Here is a 20,481-nt window from a genome sequence, read left to right as displayed (position 1 = left end):
AATGCTTATAATTTTATATTTTTACAACAATGACTCAAGTGGCAACATGGAGTTATATCATTCTAACAACATACATTATAGTATTATAGTATACTAAAGTATACATTAGTGGTAGTAGTGGTGTATATATAGGGACAAGGCAATTATATTAACTTACTCCTAGGAAATACAACTAGAGGAAATGACCCACTTTTCAATGATGTGTCTCTTGTCCATTTTCCAAGCAGTGGTTAATATAAAACAGAATAATCTTCACAACAAAGTAGAAAAAAAATTAGTTTCTCAATACAAATGTTATAGGCAGCTTGCTGCAGATTAGGAATAAGAAAGTTGAGCCTATAATCTTAATTCTCTTATTCAACAGACCATGGGCAAATTAAAATATGCCTGAGCTCCATGTTCCTTATTTGTAAAGTGGAAATAATAAGAGGATATATCAAATTAGGTAACTATAAACAAGGGAAACAGTCAACAGCTCAAATACTCCATAATATTGGTTACTTGCTAGAAGATCTACTAAAGAAGAAGATTGTCAATAAAAAGTTATTAAAAATAAAAAATAAAAAAATAAAGAAGATCACAGAGGGCTAGCTAAAAAGTATCTCATAATCTGTGATTTCTCAGATTTCTTGTCATGCCACTGTCCCAGATACTATAATATTCTAGCATATGGCTTTCTTAAGTTCAATGCTGAACTATAATTAAACTACAACAAACTAAAAAACAAAACAAAATTCTCACTACAGAAATACTTAGTTAAATAGCAACCTATAAAAAATATGAAAGTTTATTCAAATATTGATAAGAAAATAGTACAATACAAACTGGTGAATTATACTATAAAGTCCCCATAGATTTTTCCTATAGAAGTTCCCCAAAAAAGAAAATTAAATTTAAAATAAATTTAAAAATATTCAAAAAACATAAGCCATAAAATTATTTACAAATTAAAGTGCTACAAATTATAAGTAAAAATGGTTTGTCCCGGTTGGAAGTTGGGGGAAGATAGGAATGAATATTATTAAACTCTACAAAATTCTAATAGGGATGACAGTTATAAAACTCCTTTTGATGTCCCCTTGCCTTGAAGCCTAGTCCAGCATGTGAATTCTGTGGTAAGGAAAAAAATAAGAACCATATGATTAATATCTAGAGACATCTAGAAGGAGGAACAGAAACGCCTCAGGAAACCATTACAATTCTTAAGTTCTAAAGTGAATACATATGACATGTCTCAATTGCACTAAGAAGATACTTTTTCCACAGGAGATAAAAAGAAAGAATAATAGCAGCTTTGGGGAGAGGATAGTGGATCAATGAGGATGAAGAAACCAAGTAAATCTCACCTAAAAAGTTCAAAAAAGTCTTCCACTTCAAAAAATCAAAAAAGTTTACACCAAAACTTACTTATACCAAAACACTGAATACTTCATAATGCATGGTGACTTTTCTTAAATTTAATTCAATATCATATTTGCATATAATATCAATTTTTATAGAGGGCACGCTTTTTCCTCAGCTAAGGACTATAAAATTCTAACAAATTTATCTTTCAAAAAAAAAAATCAGTAGGAACATAATGGTGCTACTTATGAAGTAAGGATTTCTGTCAGAAAGTCACAATGATGGTTTTTCTTACTGAATATATATGAAGGTTCTGAACTGTGTAGAAGATGTCCATATCCTGCTATATAATACTCTAAAGTCCCTCTAAAAGTCCCTTTTTTGCAGCAACCAAAGTCTGACTGACAAACTAGGGAATCATTTTAACTAAAAATTAGCAAACATTTTTCTTCTGGGGAAAGAAAATAAATAAAGCTGGGAAAAGGTACCAGTGAAAACTAATCAACAGAACCTGAAGAAATTCTGCCAAACAATGGAGCCACATCAGTGTCTGCCACTTTTTCCCAGGGACACTTCCAAGAACATAAACTTGAAGTCAAAAAAATCCCCCTGTGATTTCCTTTGATATAAACATCTATCTCTTTAAGATTTAATTGCATGACCCATTATATATGGTGACACAACAGAAAATGAAAAAAATTCAAATGTTAGCAAAACTATTTGGATAATGAAATAACAAGCATTTCTGAGTTCTTATTACTTCTAAACAACATTATGCTAGGCACTAAAAGGAATGTAAAGAATGACAATTACTCTCTACCCTCATGGAACTGACACTCCATGTAAAGAAGCCTAATAAAGGAAATAAGATATATATACATATAAACAAAAATAGAATGTAGAATGTAATTATGGATAATAAAGGCACATGCAAAGCACCTTGAAAGCACAAAGGATGGAGGAATTTTGTGTAAAAATAAAAGCTTTGATTTGGTACTTTGCAAAGGCAAGAACAAGGTCATTTCAAATGAGAGGAATGCTGAACAAAGCGGCACAAAGTAATAAATGTCAGCTATAGATAAGAAATGCACAGAATATATTTAATTCAATATATGTTTACATTGTGCAACTCTAGTAAGATTACAAAGACGAAATAAGGCATAATCCCCACTCACACATAGCTTACAATTTTATAAGAGGACAAGATATCTATAAGAAAAGGAAGAAAAATTAGACAAATGGCATAAATATATTGAGTAGGATTTAGATGTGGGAGAAGGTACAAAGAAAAAAGTCATAATAAAAGAACTGATAAATACAAGTTTGTATAGAATAATTTTACATATATACATGCATACATATATGTACATGGAAATACATAGATACACACACCTATTTGTGACTAATAGTAACCATCTCTAAGACAGAGGAGGGAGAAGAGAAAAAAAAAGAGAAATTTACATGATAATTTTGTTATATATTTGAAAAGAATAACAAAATGTGCATTAGTAGATTGATAGCTTCATGTACAATTATCCTTTTTATGTACTATGTTATAGAAAATATTTATTTTATTCCATTAATTAAAAATAAAATAAATTAAAAGAAAAAAAGAGAAGATATTTTCAAGATTTCAACAGGGAATGACTGGAAAATGTTAGCAGCACTAACTGAAATTGAGAAAGCAAGGAAGGCAGAAAAAGTGACAAATTCAGTTTGGGACAAAATAATTGTAAAAGTTTGAATTTTTCAGTGCTTTAAAGTTTAAAAATATTAATAGTTGTGCTATAAGGCAGATAAACAAATAACTCCCTTTTATAGATGAACAAACAGAGGTTTGCAGAAACAGAATAATTTGTACAAAGTCACCAAGTAATAAGAAATAAGATAAGTTTTGACCTTGATCTCATTAATATGAACTGAGTACTCTTTATAGTACACCATGCTTCAGTTGGATTAGACCAGAAGCACTTGGAAATGTGACTCTGGGCCTCAGGAGGCAGGTAGATTTAATAAAAAATAAAAAATAAAAAAAAAAAAGACTTGGGTTTCATCCTCATAATATCAAAGATTAAGGCTGTGAGAGTGGATGAGAGGACAAAGAGAGACTAGAAAAAAAAATAAAGCATTAAGAACAGAGCTCAACTATAAACCCATGCATATCCTTTGACCCAACAACACGAAAGACCTAGCTACTCTGACCAAGCCAAAACTATTCCAAAATACCATCTATGTAAAATGCTACTCACCTCCAAGAGAGCACAGATGAACTCCACAGATTTAAGCTTATTTTTTTCACTTTCTTTATTTTTCTTGGTTTGTGTGTGTGTTTGTGTGTTTTTTTCTGGCAATACAGCTAATATAGAATTATCTTTTGCATGACTTTACATTATACATATATATTGCTATCATATTGTTTGCCTGAGGGAAGGACAGGAACAAGGTAAAGAACTTGACATTCAAAACTAAAAGATTAAAGTTTTTTAAAAGTTTAATTTAATTGGGAAATATTTAAGAATTTTTTTTTAATTTTAAAGAGATATAAAATTTCTCCTAACAACTGCTTTGGCTACATTCCATAAGTTTTGGTGTGTTATCTCATTATTATCATTCTCTTGGATAAAATTATTGATTGTTTCTATGATTTGTTGTTTCATCCACTCATTTTTTAGAATTAGATTGTTCAAAATTTCCAACTGGTTTTCAGTCTATCATACTTTGCCCCTTTATTAAATTGCATCATGATATGAAAAGAATGCATTTACTATTTCTGCCTTTCTGCATTTAATTGTGAGGTTTTTATGCCCTAATACTTCGGCAATTTTTGTGTCGACGCTATGTACCCCAGAAAAATCGTTTATTTCTATCCCCATTCAATCTTCTCCAGAATTCTATCATACCTAAGTTATCTAAGATTCTATTAAACCTCCCTAATTTCTGTGTTTATTTTGTGTTTAGATTTATCTAATTATGAGAAGGGGAAGTTGAGGTCCCACACTAGTATAGTTTTGCTGTCTATTGCTACTTATTAAATGGTTTAATTTCTCTAAGAATGTGGATGCTATACCACTTGGTGAACATATGTTTAGTATTAATATTACTTCATTATCTATGGTATCCTTTACCAAGATGCAGTTTCCTTCCTTATCTCTTTTAATTAAATCTATTTTTGCTCTTCTTTTTTCTGATATCAGAACTTATATCTCAGATTTCTTGCTTCAGCTGAAGCCAAAATAGATTCTCTCCCAGACTTTTACGTTATTCTGTATACATCTTCCTGTTTCAAATGTATTTCTTGTGAACACAAAGTAGGATTCTAGTTTTTAATCCATTCTACTATCTGCTTCCTTTTTATGGGAGACTTCATCCCAATCACATTAACAGTTATTTAACTACTCTTATATTTCTCTCCATCCTATTTTCTCCCCTATATATACTTTTTTTTCTCTTTCCACCTCATCCCTCCTTAGTAGTGTTTGTTTCAGACCAACTCCTCACTCAGTCTGCCCTCCCTATCACCCCTCTTCCCTTCTCTTATTATTTCTACAAGTTTTTCTACTCTCTCTTCTATCTAGCCCCTTCTTTTTCTTTCTCTTATACTTAATGGATTATATTAGTCCCTTTTCGAGCTAAAACTAATGAGATTAAATTTCAGATAGTGTTCATCTCCCTCTCTTCTTTCCTTCTACTATAAAGGCCCATTTTCTGCCTCTTCAGATGATCTAATTTGTCGCATTTTGCCTTCCCTTTCTTCTTTCTCCCAGTACAAATCTTTTTCCATCCCTTCTTTAACATCATCACCCAGAGTCAATTTATACCTACACCCTCTGTCTATGTTCCCCTCTAACTTTCCTGATAAAAAATACACTTCATGAGTATCATTTCCCCATGTAAGGATGTAAACTATTTAAACTTTAAATAATGTGGCTTTTTCTCTTTCCTGTTCACCTTTTTATGCTTCTCTTGAGTCCTATGATTATAGTTCAAATTTTCTCTTTACTTCTGGTGTTTTCAATAGAAATTATTGAAAGTCCCCTACTTCACTGAAGATCAATCTCCACCCCTGAAAGATGATGCTTAGTCTTACTGGGTAGTTGATTCTTGGTTTTAATTCAAGGACCTTTATCTTCTGGAATGCAGTATCCCAGGCTTTCCAATCATTTATTGTAGACCCTACGAAATCCTGAGTAATTCTGACTGTGACTCCTCAATACTTGAATTCTTGGGGGGGTTTCTGATCGCTGGATTCTTTCAATGACTGTTTTGTTTTCTGGTTCTAATACATTAGGGCAAGTTTCCTTTGAGAATGCTATCCAGGTGCTTTTTTTTGCTTGTGGACTTCAGGTAGTCCAATAATTTTTAAATTGTCTTTCTTGGATCTGTCTGTTTTCCAGATCAGCTGTTTTTCCGATGAGGTAGTTTACATTTTCTTCTATTTTTATCATTTTGTTGGCTTTGTTTGACTGATTCTAATGTTTGTTTCCCTTCTAACCTTCCTTCCTTCTTCCTTTTCTTTCTCCTTCTTTCATAAGTATATTTGGCAGGAGCAAAGTCCAAATCAAATACTTAAGTAACGTCATTTTAGAAAAAGAAATTTTAAAAGCCATCAATGAACTCCCTCAGAAAAAATCTCCCGGACCAGATGGATTTGCAAATAAACTATATCAAACATTTAAAGAACAATTAATTCTAATACTATATAAACTATTTGGGAAAATAGGCAAAGAAGGAATCCTGCCAAATTCCTTCCATGACAAAAATGTGGTACTGATATCTAAACTAGGAAGACTCAAAGCAGAGAAAGAACATTATAGACCAATCTCCCTAATAAATATTGATGCAAAATTTTTAAATAAAATATTAGCAAAGAGAATACAACTTACCAGCAGAATAATACAATACAAACTCATGGGATTTATGCCAGGAATGCAAGACTGGTTTAATATCAGGAAAACTATTAGCATAATTGACCATAACAAAACTAACAGAAATCATATGATAATCTGAATAGATACAAAAAAAATTAGATAAAATATAGCACCCATGCCTATTAAAAAACACTAGAGAACATAAGAATAAATGAAGTTTTCCTTAAAATGATAAGTAGCATCTATCAGAAACCAAGAGCATTATTTATAATAAGGAGAAGCTATCAGCATTCCCAGTAAAAGCAGGGGTGAATCAAGGATGCCCACTATTACCACAATTATTTGATATTATACTAGAAATGTTGGAGTAACAATAAGAAAAGAGAAAGAAATAGAAGAACCAGAATAGGCAATGAGGAAACAAAATAACCACTCTTTGCAGATGATATGATGATATGTTTAGAGAACCCTAAAAAAATCAATCAAAAACTACTCAAGATGATTTTAGAGAGGCCTAGAGAGACTTACACGAACTGATGCAAAGTGAAATGAACAGAACCAGGAGATCATTGTACAGAACAACATCAATATTATATGACAATCAATTCTAATAAATGTGACTTGTTCCAACAAAGAGATGATTGATGCCAGTTCTGATGAATTTGTGATGAAGAAAGCCATCTACACCCACAGAGAGGACTGTGGGAATGGAATGTGGAGCACAATATAACATTCTCACTTTTTTTGATGTTGTTTGCTTGCATTTTATTTTCTTCCTTATTTTCTTTCCTTTTTGATCTGATTTTTCTTGTGCAACAAGAAAATTATATAAATATGTAGAAGAAGTGGAGGGAAGGAGGGGAAAAAACACAAGACTATGCAAGGATCAATGTTGAAAAATTATCTGTGCATATGTTTTGAAAATTAAAAGCTTTTAAAAAAAAAAGAAAGAAAACAAATCCATGTTATCAAAATTAATATGGGAAAAGAGTCAGTATTCCTATATGTTGCTAACAAAGCCCAGCAGCAAGAGATAGAAAGAGAAATTCCATTTAAAATAAATGTAGACAAAATAAAATATTTGGATGCCCATCTGCCAAGACAAACCCAAGAACCACGTGAACACAATTACAAACCACTTTTCAAACAAATAAAGTCAAACCGAAACAAATGGAAAAATATCAATTGTTCATTGATTATTGTTCAGGTTAATATAATAAAAATGGCAATTTGATTGAAATTAGTCTACTTATTCAGTGCCATACTAATGAAACTGCCAAAAAATTATTTTACAGAGCTAGAAAACAATAACAAAATTCACCTGGAAAAACAAAAGGGCAATAATAGCAAGGAAAATAGGGGGAAAAATGCAAAGGATGGCGGCCTAGCAGTACTAGACCTAAAATTCTATTGTAAAGCAACAGTCATCAAAACCATAAGGTAATGGCCAAGAAATAGAGTGGTAGATCAGTGGAATATGTCAGATACACATGACACAATAACCAATGATTATAATAATCTACCGTTTGATAAACCCAAAGCCCACCTTCTGGAATAAAAACTCACTATTTGACAAAAAAAAAATTGCTAGCAACACTGAAAAATAATATGTCATTAGATCTACATCTCATCTCATAGCCCATATCAAAAAAGGTCAAAATGGATATATAATTTAGGCGTAAAGGGGTGGTACTATAAGCAAATTAGGAGGGTAAGGGATAGTTTACCTATCAGATTTTTGGAGACCAATTTGTGGCCAAAGGAGAACATTATGAAATGTAAAATGTACAACTTGATTACATTAAATTAAAAAGGTTTTATACACACAAAATAAATGCAGCCAAGATTAAAAGGGAAGTAGAAAGCCCGGGGGGGGAAGAGATTTTATAGCCATATAGTGTTTATAGATCTCATTTCTTTTTTTTCCCATAATTTCTTTTTTTCATTAAATTGTTTTATTTTCAAAATAACATACATGGATAACAACAAGCATTGTTGCTTGCAACATTGATGCTTGCAAAACCTTGTGTTCCAAATTTTCCCCTACTTTCTTCCACCCCCTCCCCTAGATGGCAAATAATCCAATATATGTTAGACATGTTAAAATCCAATATATGTATACATATTTATACAATTATCTTGCCGCACAAGAAAAATCAGATCAAAAAGGGAAAAAAAATGAAAAAGAAAACAAAATGTAATCAAACAACAACAAAAAGAGTGAAAATGCAGTTCCCACAGTCCTCTTTCTGGGTGTAGATGGCTCTCTTCATAAGATCATTGGAACTGTACAGGCCTCATTTCTAAAATATATAGAGAACTGATCCAAATTTTAAGAAAACAAGCTATTCCCCCTTTTATAGATGATCAAAGTATATGAAAAGACAATTTTCAGATGCAGAAATTAAGACCACCTATAGTGATATGAAAAAATGCTCTCAATTACTATTGATTAGAGAAATGCAAATTCAAAAAAAAAAAAAAAAAAAAAAAACCGAATAGAAGCCTAAAGAATTTAGGACAGGAGGGCAGAGGCAAGATGGCAGAGAGCAGACAGGTCTTTGTTTGAACTCTTCCTGACTTCCCTCAGATCAACACCAGATCAAGCCTTTGAATGGGTTTTGGAGCAACAGACACCACAAATATTTGGAGTGTAACAAATTTCCAGCAGAAGATATTTTGGAAGAATTTCAGGCAAGATCTGTTTCGATTGGACAGAGGGATACTGCAACCTCACAAAGGCACAATACAGTGCAAGGAGATCCAAGGCAGAGAGGCTTTCATGCCAGAGTATCTGGTAGGAATCTTAGCAACTTTTGCTACTCTCTCCTGGATCAGAAGCCAGTGAATCATCAGACTGGCTGTGAGGCATCCAACGTAACTATAGAAGACAAATAGTAGCCCTTTCACTCCAATATAACTTGTGTAGCATGTGTAGGACTTGATCACACCCATACAGCATGAGAAGGAAGCCAGCCACACAGAGTAAAGCCCCTGCTACTTGTAGAAGAAGACTAGAACAATCTCCACTTTGCCCTAAGAGCAGACTTCAAACTTTAAAAATAAGCAAGTGTTCTGTCCATACGTAGCCTTTATAGAGACAAGGAAGAACAGACTTCAAATCCTAAGGACATTAAAGCCTCAAAGGGTGATGTAAGTTGGTCTTCATCTTACAAGGCTCTTAAAAGAATTCAAAAAGGTAATTAAAAGAGTTAGAAGAAAAATGGGGAAAGGAAATGAGAGTTTTGGAAAAGGAAACATAGAAATTGTCTGAAGAAAATCACTCCTTAGAAAATAGTTTTGATGTCTCCTTTTATTTTTAGAATTTCAAGTTTAGTGTTTGATTGGGGGGTTTTAATTTGTTCCTTTTCTAGCATTTTTAGCTACAAGCCCAATTCATTGATCTTTTCTTTCTCTATTTTATGCAAGTAGGCCTCTAGGGATATGAAATTTAGTGCTATACCAATCAATCTTCCAAGAAAATATTTTAATGATCTAGAAAAAATAACAACAAAATTCATATGGAAGAACAAAAGATCGAGAATCTCAAGGGAATTAATGAAAAAAAAATCAAATGAAGGTGGCCTAGCTGTACCTGATCTAAACCTATATTATAAAGCAACAGTCACCAGAACCATTTGGTATTGGCTAAGAAATAGACTAGTTGATCAATGGAATAGGTTAGGTTCAAAGGACAAAATAATCAACTATAGCAATCTAGTGTTTGACAAACCCAAAGATCCTAACTTTTGGGATAAGAATTCATTATTTGACAAAAACTGCTGGGATAACTGGAAATTAGTATGGCAGAAATTAGGCATGGACCCACACTTAACACCATATACCAAGATAAGATCAAAATGGGTCCATGATTTAGGCATAAAGAACGAGATTATATATAAATTAGAGGAACATAGGATAGTTTATCTCTCAGACTTGTGCAGAAGGAAGAAATTTGTGACCAGAGATGAACTAGAGACCATTACTGATCACAAAATAGAAAATTTTGATTACATCAAATTTAAAAGCAAACAAAAACAAAAAAACAAAACTAATGCAAACAAGATTAGAAGGGAAGCAACAAATTAGGAAAACATCTTCACAGTTAAAAGTTCTGATAAAGGCCTCATTTCCAAAATATATAGAGAATTGACTCTATAAGAAATCAAGCCATTCTCCAATTGATAAATGGTCAAAGGATATGAACAGACAATTTTCAGATGATGAAATTGAAACTATTTCCACTCATATTAAAAGTATCCAAATCACTATTGATCAGAGAAATGCAAATTAAGACAACTCTAAGATACACTACACACCTGTCACATTGACTAAGATGACAGGAAAAAATAATGATGAATGTTGGAGAGGATGCGGGAAAACTGGGACACTGATCCATTGTTGGTGGAGCTGTGAACAAATCCACCCATTCTGGAAAACAATCTGGAATTATGCCCAAAAAGTTATCAAACTGTGCATACCCTTTGATCCAGCAGTGCGACTACTGGCCTTATATCCCAAAAAGATACTAAAGAAGGGAAAGGGACCTGTATGTGCCAAAATGTTTGTGGCAGCCCTCTTTGTAGTAACCAGAAAGTGGAAAATGAATGGATGCTCATCAATTGGAGAATGGTTGGGTAAATTGGGTAAACGGTTGGGTATGAATGTTATAGAATATTATTGTTCTGTAAGAAATGACCAGCAAGATGAATACAGAGAGGCTTGGAGAGACTTACATACTAAGTGAAATGAGCAGAACCAGGAAATCATTATATACATCAACAATGATACTGTATGAGGATGTATTCTGGTGGAAGTGGATTTCTTGGACAAAGAGATCTAAATCAGTTCCAACTGATCAATGATGGACAAAAGCAGCTACACCCAAAGAAAGAATAATGGGAAATGAATGTAAACTGCTTGCATTTTTGTTTTTCTTTCCAGGTTATTTCTACCTTCTGAATCCAATTCTCCCTGTGCAACAAGAGAACTGTTCTGCACACATATATTGTATCTAGGATATACTGTGACATATTTAACATATATAGGACTGCTTGCCATCTGGGGGAGGGGGTGGAAGGAGGAAGGGGAAAAATTGGAACAGAAGTGAGTGCAAGGGATAAGGTCATAAAAAAATTACCCAGGCATGGGTTTTGTCAATAAAAAGTTATCAAAAAAAAAAAAAAAAGAAGAAGAAGAAGAAAATAGTTTGGCAAAATAGTAAAAGAATAACTCCTTGAAAAATAGAATTAGTGGAATGAAAAAAATCCAATGAACAAAACAACTCTTTTAAAAGTTTAATTGGTCAAATGCAAAAGAAAATTAAAAAGTAACTTAAGAAAATAATTCATTAAAATTAGAATAAAACAAACGGAAACAAATCATTCAATGAGACATCAAGAATCAAACTAAACCAAAAAAAAAAAAGAAAAAGAAAAAGAAAAAATAGAAGATGTTAAAAAAAAAACAAAAAAAAAACCTTCTCTTCCTGAGTTCAACTCTGGACTTAGACACTTATAGCTATGGGCAAGTCCTATTTGCCTCAGTTTCTTTTAAATGAGCTAGAGAAGGAAATGGCAAATCACACCAGTATCTCTGCCAAGAAAACTCCAGATAGGGTCAGAGTCAGACCCAGCTGGAAAACCAAGTGAATAACAACAGAAGAAAATAGGATCAAAATCACTGGTAGAAGTCCATGTATTCCTCCGAGACAGGAGGGTCATAATGGAAAATAAGCAAAGATTCAGATGAACTGAAATTCTACCTCTTTGTAGCTGTGTGACTTTGGATCACCTAATAACTCATTTAGTTAGACTTGGATAGAGATCAAAACTCCTGCCTCGAAATTACAATCTGTATGACTAAATTTCCCTGAGTTTTGGATTTCTCACTGGCAAATGGGTATAATGTAAAGGCTAAATCTAATACCATATTTTAAAATGCCTTTTAAAAACATTCAAATGCCATATAAATGTAACTTATTATATCTTTTCTTTTCCTTGTACTATGCTTAACACAGAATGGGTGCTTCATAAATGTTCATCAACATTCACTGAAAATGTAATACTCAGCAAAAACTTGTAATATGATATTGTCCTTCATACATAAAGGACACCATCAACCACCCACATACACAAGATGATTCATTCTTAAATAATTTTTTTAAAAGCAATCTAACGTCAAAACCAAGGATATTTTCTAACCCCAAACTTCAGATTGTTCACAAAAATAAATAATAATATTTCATCTGGGAAGAGAAGGTGGGATATGTCTTAAAGAAGTAAAAGAGTATAAAGCCAGAGAACTAACAATGAAACACACTGTACACCTCAAGACAAAAATGATAGATTCAAGGTACAGAATAAGACATACATTTTTGGACCTGGACAATGTGAGGATTTGTTTTGTTTAAACAAAGCATCTATGCTTCAAGAACCTTTTTTTATTTTTAATTAAGAAGGTTATTGGAAAATAAATTTTAATAGGAATACAAAAAAAGGAAAAAAACTATTAAGCACTATTTTAAATGCACAGACAAACAACACATGTTATATTCTTAAAAGGAAAGAAGCACAAACAAGACATGTTATATTCTTAAAAGGAAAGTCAAGCTGTACACAAGAGATATTACTTCATATACAATTCTCTTTTTCTTTTTTCTTTTGTATATAGAAATACTCATCTTACTTGATTTTTGTTAAGATTAGAATAAAAAAATGCAAACCATTTTTTGCAAAAGTTAAGGAAGGCTAATTTTTTGAAATTAATTTTTTAAAAAGCAATTGTGGGCTACTTAACACCGTACATCAAGATAAGGTCAAAAATGGGCATAAAGAATGAGATTAGAAATAAATTAGAAGAACATAGGATAGTTTACCTCTCAGATCTGTGGAGAAGGAAGAAATTTGTCACCAAAGAAGAACTAGAGATCATTATTGATAACAAAATAGAAAATTTTGATTGTATTAAGTTAAAAAGGTTTTGTACAAACAAAACTAATGCAGACAAGATTAGAAGGGAAGCAATAAACTAGGAAAACATTTCTATAGTCAAAGGTTCTGATGAAGGCCTCATTTCCAAAATAAATAGAGAAATGACTCAAATTTATCAATCAAGCAATTCTCAAATTAATAAATGGTCAAAGGATATAAACAGACAATTTTCAGATGAAGTAATTAAAACTATTTTTAATCATATGAAAAGGTGCTCCAAATCATTATTGATCAGAGAAATGCAAATAAAAACAATTCTGAGATACCACTATATGCCTCTCAGATTGGCTAGGGTGACAGGAAAAAATAATGCTGAATGTTGGAGGGGATGTGAGAAAACTGGGACACTGATACATTGTTGGTAGAATTGTGAATGCATCCAGCCATTCTGGAGAGCAGTTTGGAACTATGGTCAAAAAGTTATCAATCTGTGCATACCTTTTGATCCAGCAGTGTTACTGTTGAGCTTATATCCCAAAGAGATTTTAAAGAAGGGAAAAAGACCTATATGTGTAAAAATGTTCATGGCAGCCCTCTTTGTAGTGGCCAGAAACTGGAAATTGAATGGATGCCCATCAATTGGAGAGTGGCTGAATAAATTGTGGTACATGAATGTTATGGAATATTATTGTTCTGTAAGAAATGACCAGCAGGATGATTTTAGAGAAGCTTACATAAACTGATGCTAAGCGAGATGAGCAGAACCAGGAAGTCATTATACACTTCAACAACAATACTATATGATGATCAATTCTGATGGATGTGGCTCTTCAAAAAATGAGATGATCCAAACCAATTCCAATTGTTCAGTAATGAAGAGAATCAGCTACACCCAGAGAGAGAACTATGGGAAATGAGTATGGACCACAACATAGTATTTCCACTCTTTCTGTTATTGTTTGCTTGCATTTTTGTTTTGCTTCTCAGGTATTTTTTTTTACCTTCTTTCTAGATCCAATCTTTCTTAAGCAGCAAGATAACTATAAATATGTATACATATATTGTATTTAACATATACTTTAACATATTCAACACGTACTGGACTATCTGCCATCTAGAGGAGAGGATGGGGGAAAGGAGGGGAAAAGTTAGAACAGAAAGTTTTGCAAGGGTCAATGTTGAAAAACTACCTATGCATATGTTTTGCAAATAAAAAGCTATAATCAATTTATTAGTAGGTAAATAATCAAAAAAAAAAAAAAAAAGCAATTGTGGGCTATAGAAAATCATATGAAACATTACCCCAAATAATTTAATGCTATGATTTTAACACAAACAAAAGAAATGAGCAAAAATGAGAAAATGTGGTAATAGTAAATGTTGGAAGAATTATGTAAATACCCATGAATGCAACATTGGCAAATGTTAATCAGTCCAAACACTCTGGAAAGCAATTTGGAAATATTCAATAATCAATAACTTGATTAAGCACTAACTAACTATGTGTCAATCATAGTGCTACTAGGTACTGAGGATACAAGTTTAAAACATGAAAACAATGCCTATTTACAAAAAGTTCAGATTTGACAATTAAGAAAATGTTGGTCACTTTGAAGGGAGTAGTTTCAGTTGAGGGAGGGCATTGAAAGTAAAGGTTACAAATGACTGAGGAATTAAAAGAGAGAAAGAAAGTAAAGGCAGCAAATACAGATAGCTTTTTCAAGCAGTTGACCAAAGGAAGAGCGGTATACAACAAGAGCTTAAGAGTATGAGGATCTACTAAAGATTTTTTTGGGGGAAGGGAGGATGAGGGAAAAGGGGTACAGTGCTAAAGGGCTTTGGTTTTTTAAGATGGGGAAGAAGTGGATACATTTGAAAGCAACAGAGAAGGAATTAGTATATAAGAGGAGATGAGAGATTCAAGAGATAAGAACTCACTGAAGATGCAAATTACAGAGGCAAGCTGGTTTTGGCTAATCAATAGTGCTAATGAAGTGACAGAATTGCCCATATTCTTAATTCCAGATATCCCACTACTAAGTATGTAGGTAAAGGTCAGTGAAAAAAAGAATAGAAACATATTCCAACATATTTGCACCAACACTTTTCACGATCAAGAAGTAGAAAGTAGTTGCCTGTGAATTGGGGAATAGCTAAATAAGCAGTCGTGTATGAACATAATAAAATATTACGATGTACTAAAATATTCCTACTCTGTGAGAAATGATGAATATGATGAATACAGGAAAACATAGGAAGGCCCCTATTCCTGAGTGGTTCAGTGGTAGACTTCTCCCCTGACTTGCTGGAAAGGTATTCCCCAGCCCATGTTGCTTCAGGTCACTAGAAGGCACAGATAATACAGGGGGTGGGAGGGAGTCAGGAAGACCAGAATTCAAATCCTGCTTCATGGACTCTCTAGCTATGTAATCTTGGTCAAGTTAGTAAAAGTCTCTGGACTCAGTTTCTCCATGTATAAAATGAGGGGACTGGATTGATGGCCTTTAAAGTTTCCATTTAGCTCTAAATCCATGATTCTAAGAACCTAGTAAACAGAAGAAAACAACATACACAATGGAAATGGAAACAACAACAGAGCAACTGAAACTGATTATTGTGAAATTATAGCAACCAAGTTTAGTTCTAAAAAAAGAGAGATGAGAAAGCACTAGTTGTCCTTGCCTTTGCAGAGGAGGTACAATGGGTGTGGAGTACTTCACATAATACAATTTTTTTTTAATATGTTGGTTAATTTTGCTGAACTATTTTTTTTCTTTTTTTTAAACTTCTTTGTCATAGGGTTAACTTTTTGGGAGGGGAGAAAAAGGACATGTATTGAGAAATGCAGAGGATATTAAAACAAAAGTTGTCAAAGAATCTTATGAAAATGAAGTATCTCCCAAAAAAAAAAAAAAAGAAGAAGCAGCAAAGGAACATTCATAAAAGAGGAACAGGAAGATGCCAGTTTATCAGTAATTAAAAAGACATATATGGACATGCAGTGGCCTGATGAACTATTAAATAAAGTCGCAATGTTTTCTACAAAGTAAGCATAATAACATCAGGAATTAAAGATGATGACAATGATCTACTCTAAAGAAAAGCTACCAAAAAGAATGTAATCCCTTTGGGCTTCTTGTACAAACTGTATATTCAATTCAATTCACCTGAACAAGCATTTAATGAGTACCTAACAATGAAACTACTAATAGACAACAATCATATAAAGCTTTACAGATTTCAAAGCACTTTCCACATATGTCTTATGTGTCTCACAATCATCTTGTGGAAGTAGGTGCTGTTGTTATCCATTTTGAACAGATGAAGAAATGGGTTATAAGTGACTTATTCAAGCCACTCTCCAATTGATAAATGGTCAAAAGATATGAATAAACAATTTTCAAATGAAGAAATTGAAACTATTTGTAGCCACATGAAAAGGTGCTCCAAATCACTATTGATCCCAGAAATGCAAATCAAGATAACTCTGAGATACCATTACACATCTGTCAGAATTGGCTAAGATGACAGGAAAAGATAAAGACAAATGTTTGCGGGGATGTGGGGAAACTGGGACACTGATGCATTGTTGGTGGAACTGTGAATCCAACCATTCTGGAGAGCAATCTGGAACTATGCTCAAAAGTTATCAAACTGTGCATACTCTTTGATCCAGCAGTGTTTCTACTGAACTTATATCCCAAAGGGATCTATAAGGAAGGAAAGGGACCTGTATGTGCAAGAATGTTTGTGGTAGCCCTCTTTGTAGTAGCAAAAAACTGGAAACTGAGTGGATGCCCATCATTTGGAGAATGGCTGAATAAATTATAGTATATGAATGCTACGGAATATTATTGTTCTGTAAGAGATGACCAATAGGATGATTTCAGAGAAGCCTGGAGAGACTTACATGAACTGATGCTGAGTGAAATGAGAAGAACCAGGAGATCATTATATATGGCAACAACAAGACTATATGATGATCAATTCTGACAGATGTGGCTCTCTTCAACATTAAGATGATTCAGACCAGTTCCACTTGTGCAGTGATGAAGAGAACCATCTACACCCAGAGAACCATGGGAATAGAGGATGGAACAAAGCACAGAATTCTCATTCTCTCTGTTATTATTTGCTTGCATTTTCTTTTTTTGTCCTCAGTTTTTATTTTTCTTCCTTCTTGATTTGATTTTTCTCAAGTAACCGGATGGCTGTGTGAATATGTACACACATATTGGATCTGGCATGTATTTAGGTATACTTGACATGTATGAGGGAAAGAAGGAGAAAATTTGTGGCAGGGAGTTAGACAGGGGTTAATATTGGAAAAAATTACCCATGCATATGCTTTATGACTAAAAAGCTTAAATAAAAATAAATAAATAAATAAAAATAAGTGCCTTATTCAAGATGACACAGCTTGAAATAACTAAGAAAGGATTCCAACTCAGATTCCGAGGCCAGTGATTCATTTATGATATACCAGACACTGTGCTAAGTGTCAGAGATACAAAAAAAAATTAAACCATACCTGCCCTTAAGTAGCTTACCCTCTGCAGGGGTCAACTAACATGTATACAAAAGAGGCACATGGGGCAATTAGTTGGCACAGATAGAAGAAGTTAGGAAGCCCAGAACTGGAATTCTGCCTCAGATACTATGAGGCTAGGCAGGTCACTTAACTTCTCACAAACTCACTTTCCTCATCTGTAATATGAGATTGTACTGAGGATTAAAAGAGATAAAATATGTAAAATGATTTGCAAACCTTAAAGCTTCAGATAAATGCAAGCTATTAAAATACAAAGTAATGCAAAAATCATTGCAGCTAGAGTCAATATGACCGTATTCCACTAAATCAGTTTTTCTTAAATCATATATGTGAAAGCTTAATCTAAAAAACCTTTACAAAAGTTTATTTTCATGCTCTTTTATCTCTGAATAACTTCATTTATTATTCATTTTTATGAATAATACCTTTCATTTATTCTGCTAAACTGATTTTCAAAAAGTTCTCTTTTCTGTAAGGGAAAAAAATTTTGAAATGAGAAAAATCTAATTTAGAAATTAATACCAAGTTACAGTGAAGAAAAGGGGACAAATATGTAAAATCTACCTCCAACATCTATTGAGAACAATGTAAGAAAACTTCTCACAAATATATTCACATCAACCAGAAGCACAGAAAAGCATTTGCACTAAGTAGTATTTCAAAATGGTGAAATCACCTACAAAAGGAGGTCAACCAACTCCTGGTCTTTAACTTATGGTCTTAGAGAGTTGCCTAGACTACTAAAAGGTTAAATGACTTACCCAAGGCCACACACAGTGTGTGTGTGTGTGTGTGTGTGTGTGTGTGTGTGTGTGTGTGTGTGAAAGAGAGAGAGAGAAAGAGAGAGAGAGAGAGAGAGAGAGAGAGAGAAGGACTCAAACCTAATTCTTCATTGCTTTAAACATTATTTGAAATACTGTGATATTTCAAATAAATGATAAATTACACAAGATACAGTAAATAAACCAAATTTGATTATAACACCTGTTAGCTTTCAGGTAAGAAGCATTTCAACTTTTCTATATAATTTCAAAATTGGCTTACAAGAGTTTTTTTAAAGGAATCTTTTACCTGCTATCAGAATCTGATGCTATTTCCTTTCTCCCTCCAAAGCGGATTTGGCACTGCACCAAAAAAAAAAAAAAAAAAAAAAAAAAAAAAAAAAAAAAAAGGCATTAATGGTGAGACATGGAACATTTTAAATCAATCCATCATTAAAATGTAGTAAATACCTACTATGTGCTGGAAACTATGCTAAGATAATATAAAGAAAAACAAAAGACAGTCCCTGCTCTCAAAGAACTCATGGTCTAATGGAAGAGAAAACATAAAAACAACTATGGACAACCAATTCTGAGGGGGAAATGAAAAGAGGGCATAGGAAGGACAAATCCAAGATGCTGAATCAAAATCTTGCTGTACTTTGGCTATTATCACAAGACTAAAAAGTCAACAAGCAAACTGGCCCTCTGATTATTTTTTTAAAAAGTAAGGAAAAGTTCATGTTTAAAAATGAACAAGGAAACACTTATCACCAATTTATTGTCGAAGAGCTACTTGAAAATTACTGAAAAAAACTCGATAATGAACCTTGTAGGTCTCTATAACTCATAAAGGCTGTCTACTATTAATGGCTGAAACCGTGGAAAAAACCTTTCCTACACACAACAACAAAAGGAGAATTCCTTGACATTGAAGACAATATAACTGCACAATCTCACTAATATAGCAGGTTTTTCTCCTTACCTGTTTAACCGCATCCAGTAGCCGTTCTAGCAGAAACTGTCTTTTAGTATCATTACTCTGTGATCCTAAAATTCAACAAAATTATGTTAATTTTATTTATCAGACATATCTTATAACTTGATATATCACACAAATGATTTTCCCTACTGAAGTGATCATCTCTAAAAACAATGTTAAACTATAACCCAAGTTATTCTTACTAAGGAAAACAAATATTAACCAAACTTCCTAAATATTACTAAGATTAATTCCTAAAAAGTACAAGTAAAGTCAACATGCATTTATGATGCATCTATTATGCTTCAGGCCGAATTGACATAAATGTTAAAAATGCAATGTTACATTGAAAAAGTCACCTAAAAAACATTAACCTTTTTTCACACTACTGTCTGCAACTTACCAAAGAAGGATATGTATTCACAGACTTTCATTCTAACCTGATGATATGTTCCCTACTAGCTTTCTCACTCAGGATCCTGAAACACATTTTGAACATGTTTCTATAAATACATTCTGCTCTTTAATTAGCTGAAAGTTTACTTTGTGCTATATTTTACCCAATAGAAATAATAAGTTTTTCTTTCTTTTCCCTGGACTACACTCAGGTCAATTTGCCCTTTAAGTAGTGCCAGTTTGAAACTCAGCATGGTAGTCTGGGTTTTCTTATTAAGACAAATGAGAGCTAATTCAAGTACACAATTAAATTTACTAGAGTATGGTGGAATTTGGGGGTACAAACAATTTGAAGTTTAAATAAATCATGTATATTTATCCAAGAACTGATAAAATAAATTATATCATCCTTTCTAGGGGTTCTCTTTTATTTTTTCAGATTGTTAAACCCTTAAGTTCTTCTCCCTTTAGTACAAAGACAAATAACTGCCTTTAAAAAGTAACCACGGTCTCTAAACAAAGACCTTTTCATTTGGGACAAGTTTTTCTTCTAATGATGAGGTCCTGGGTAGCCAGAGAGGCATTTGTAGAGAAAGCCTGAAGCTCTGTACAGAAACAATCTGGAAAGGAGCAATTCCCAGAATCA

General features: G+C 33.0%; 1 protein-coding gene across 2 annotated transcripts in view; it reads right to left on the bottom strand.

Moving 5' to 3' along the window:
• SNX29 (sorting nexin 29) overlaps window positions 1-20,481 on the bottom strand; it is a 692,162-nt gene that overhangs the window by 652,615 nt on the left and 19,066 nt on the right. For both annotated transcript variants that reach the window (XM_051962973.1, XM_051962964.1), the window contains exons 2-3: window positions 19,443-19,507; window positions 18,768-18,820 (exon numbers count right to left, since the gene is read on the bottom strand). In XM_051962973.1, coding sequence (XP_051818933.1) covers window positions 18,768-18,820; window positions 19,443-19,507 — 118 coding nt within the window. The remainder of the gene's footprint in view (window positions 1-18,767; window positions 18,821-19,442; window positions 19,508-20,481) is intronic.

Source organism: Antechinus flavipes, chromosome 1 (assembly GCF_016432865.1).
Source record: "Antechinus flavipes isolate AdamAnt ecotype Samford, QLD, Australia chromosome 1, AdamAnt_v2, whole genome shotgun sequence".
NCBI classification, from domain to species: Eukaryota; Metazoa; Chordata; class Mammalia; order Dasyuromorphia; family Dasyuridae; genus Antechinus; species Antechinus flavipes.
Note: the sequence above shows the minus strand (reverse complement) of the source record. Positions and strands in the feature narration are given on the sequence as shown.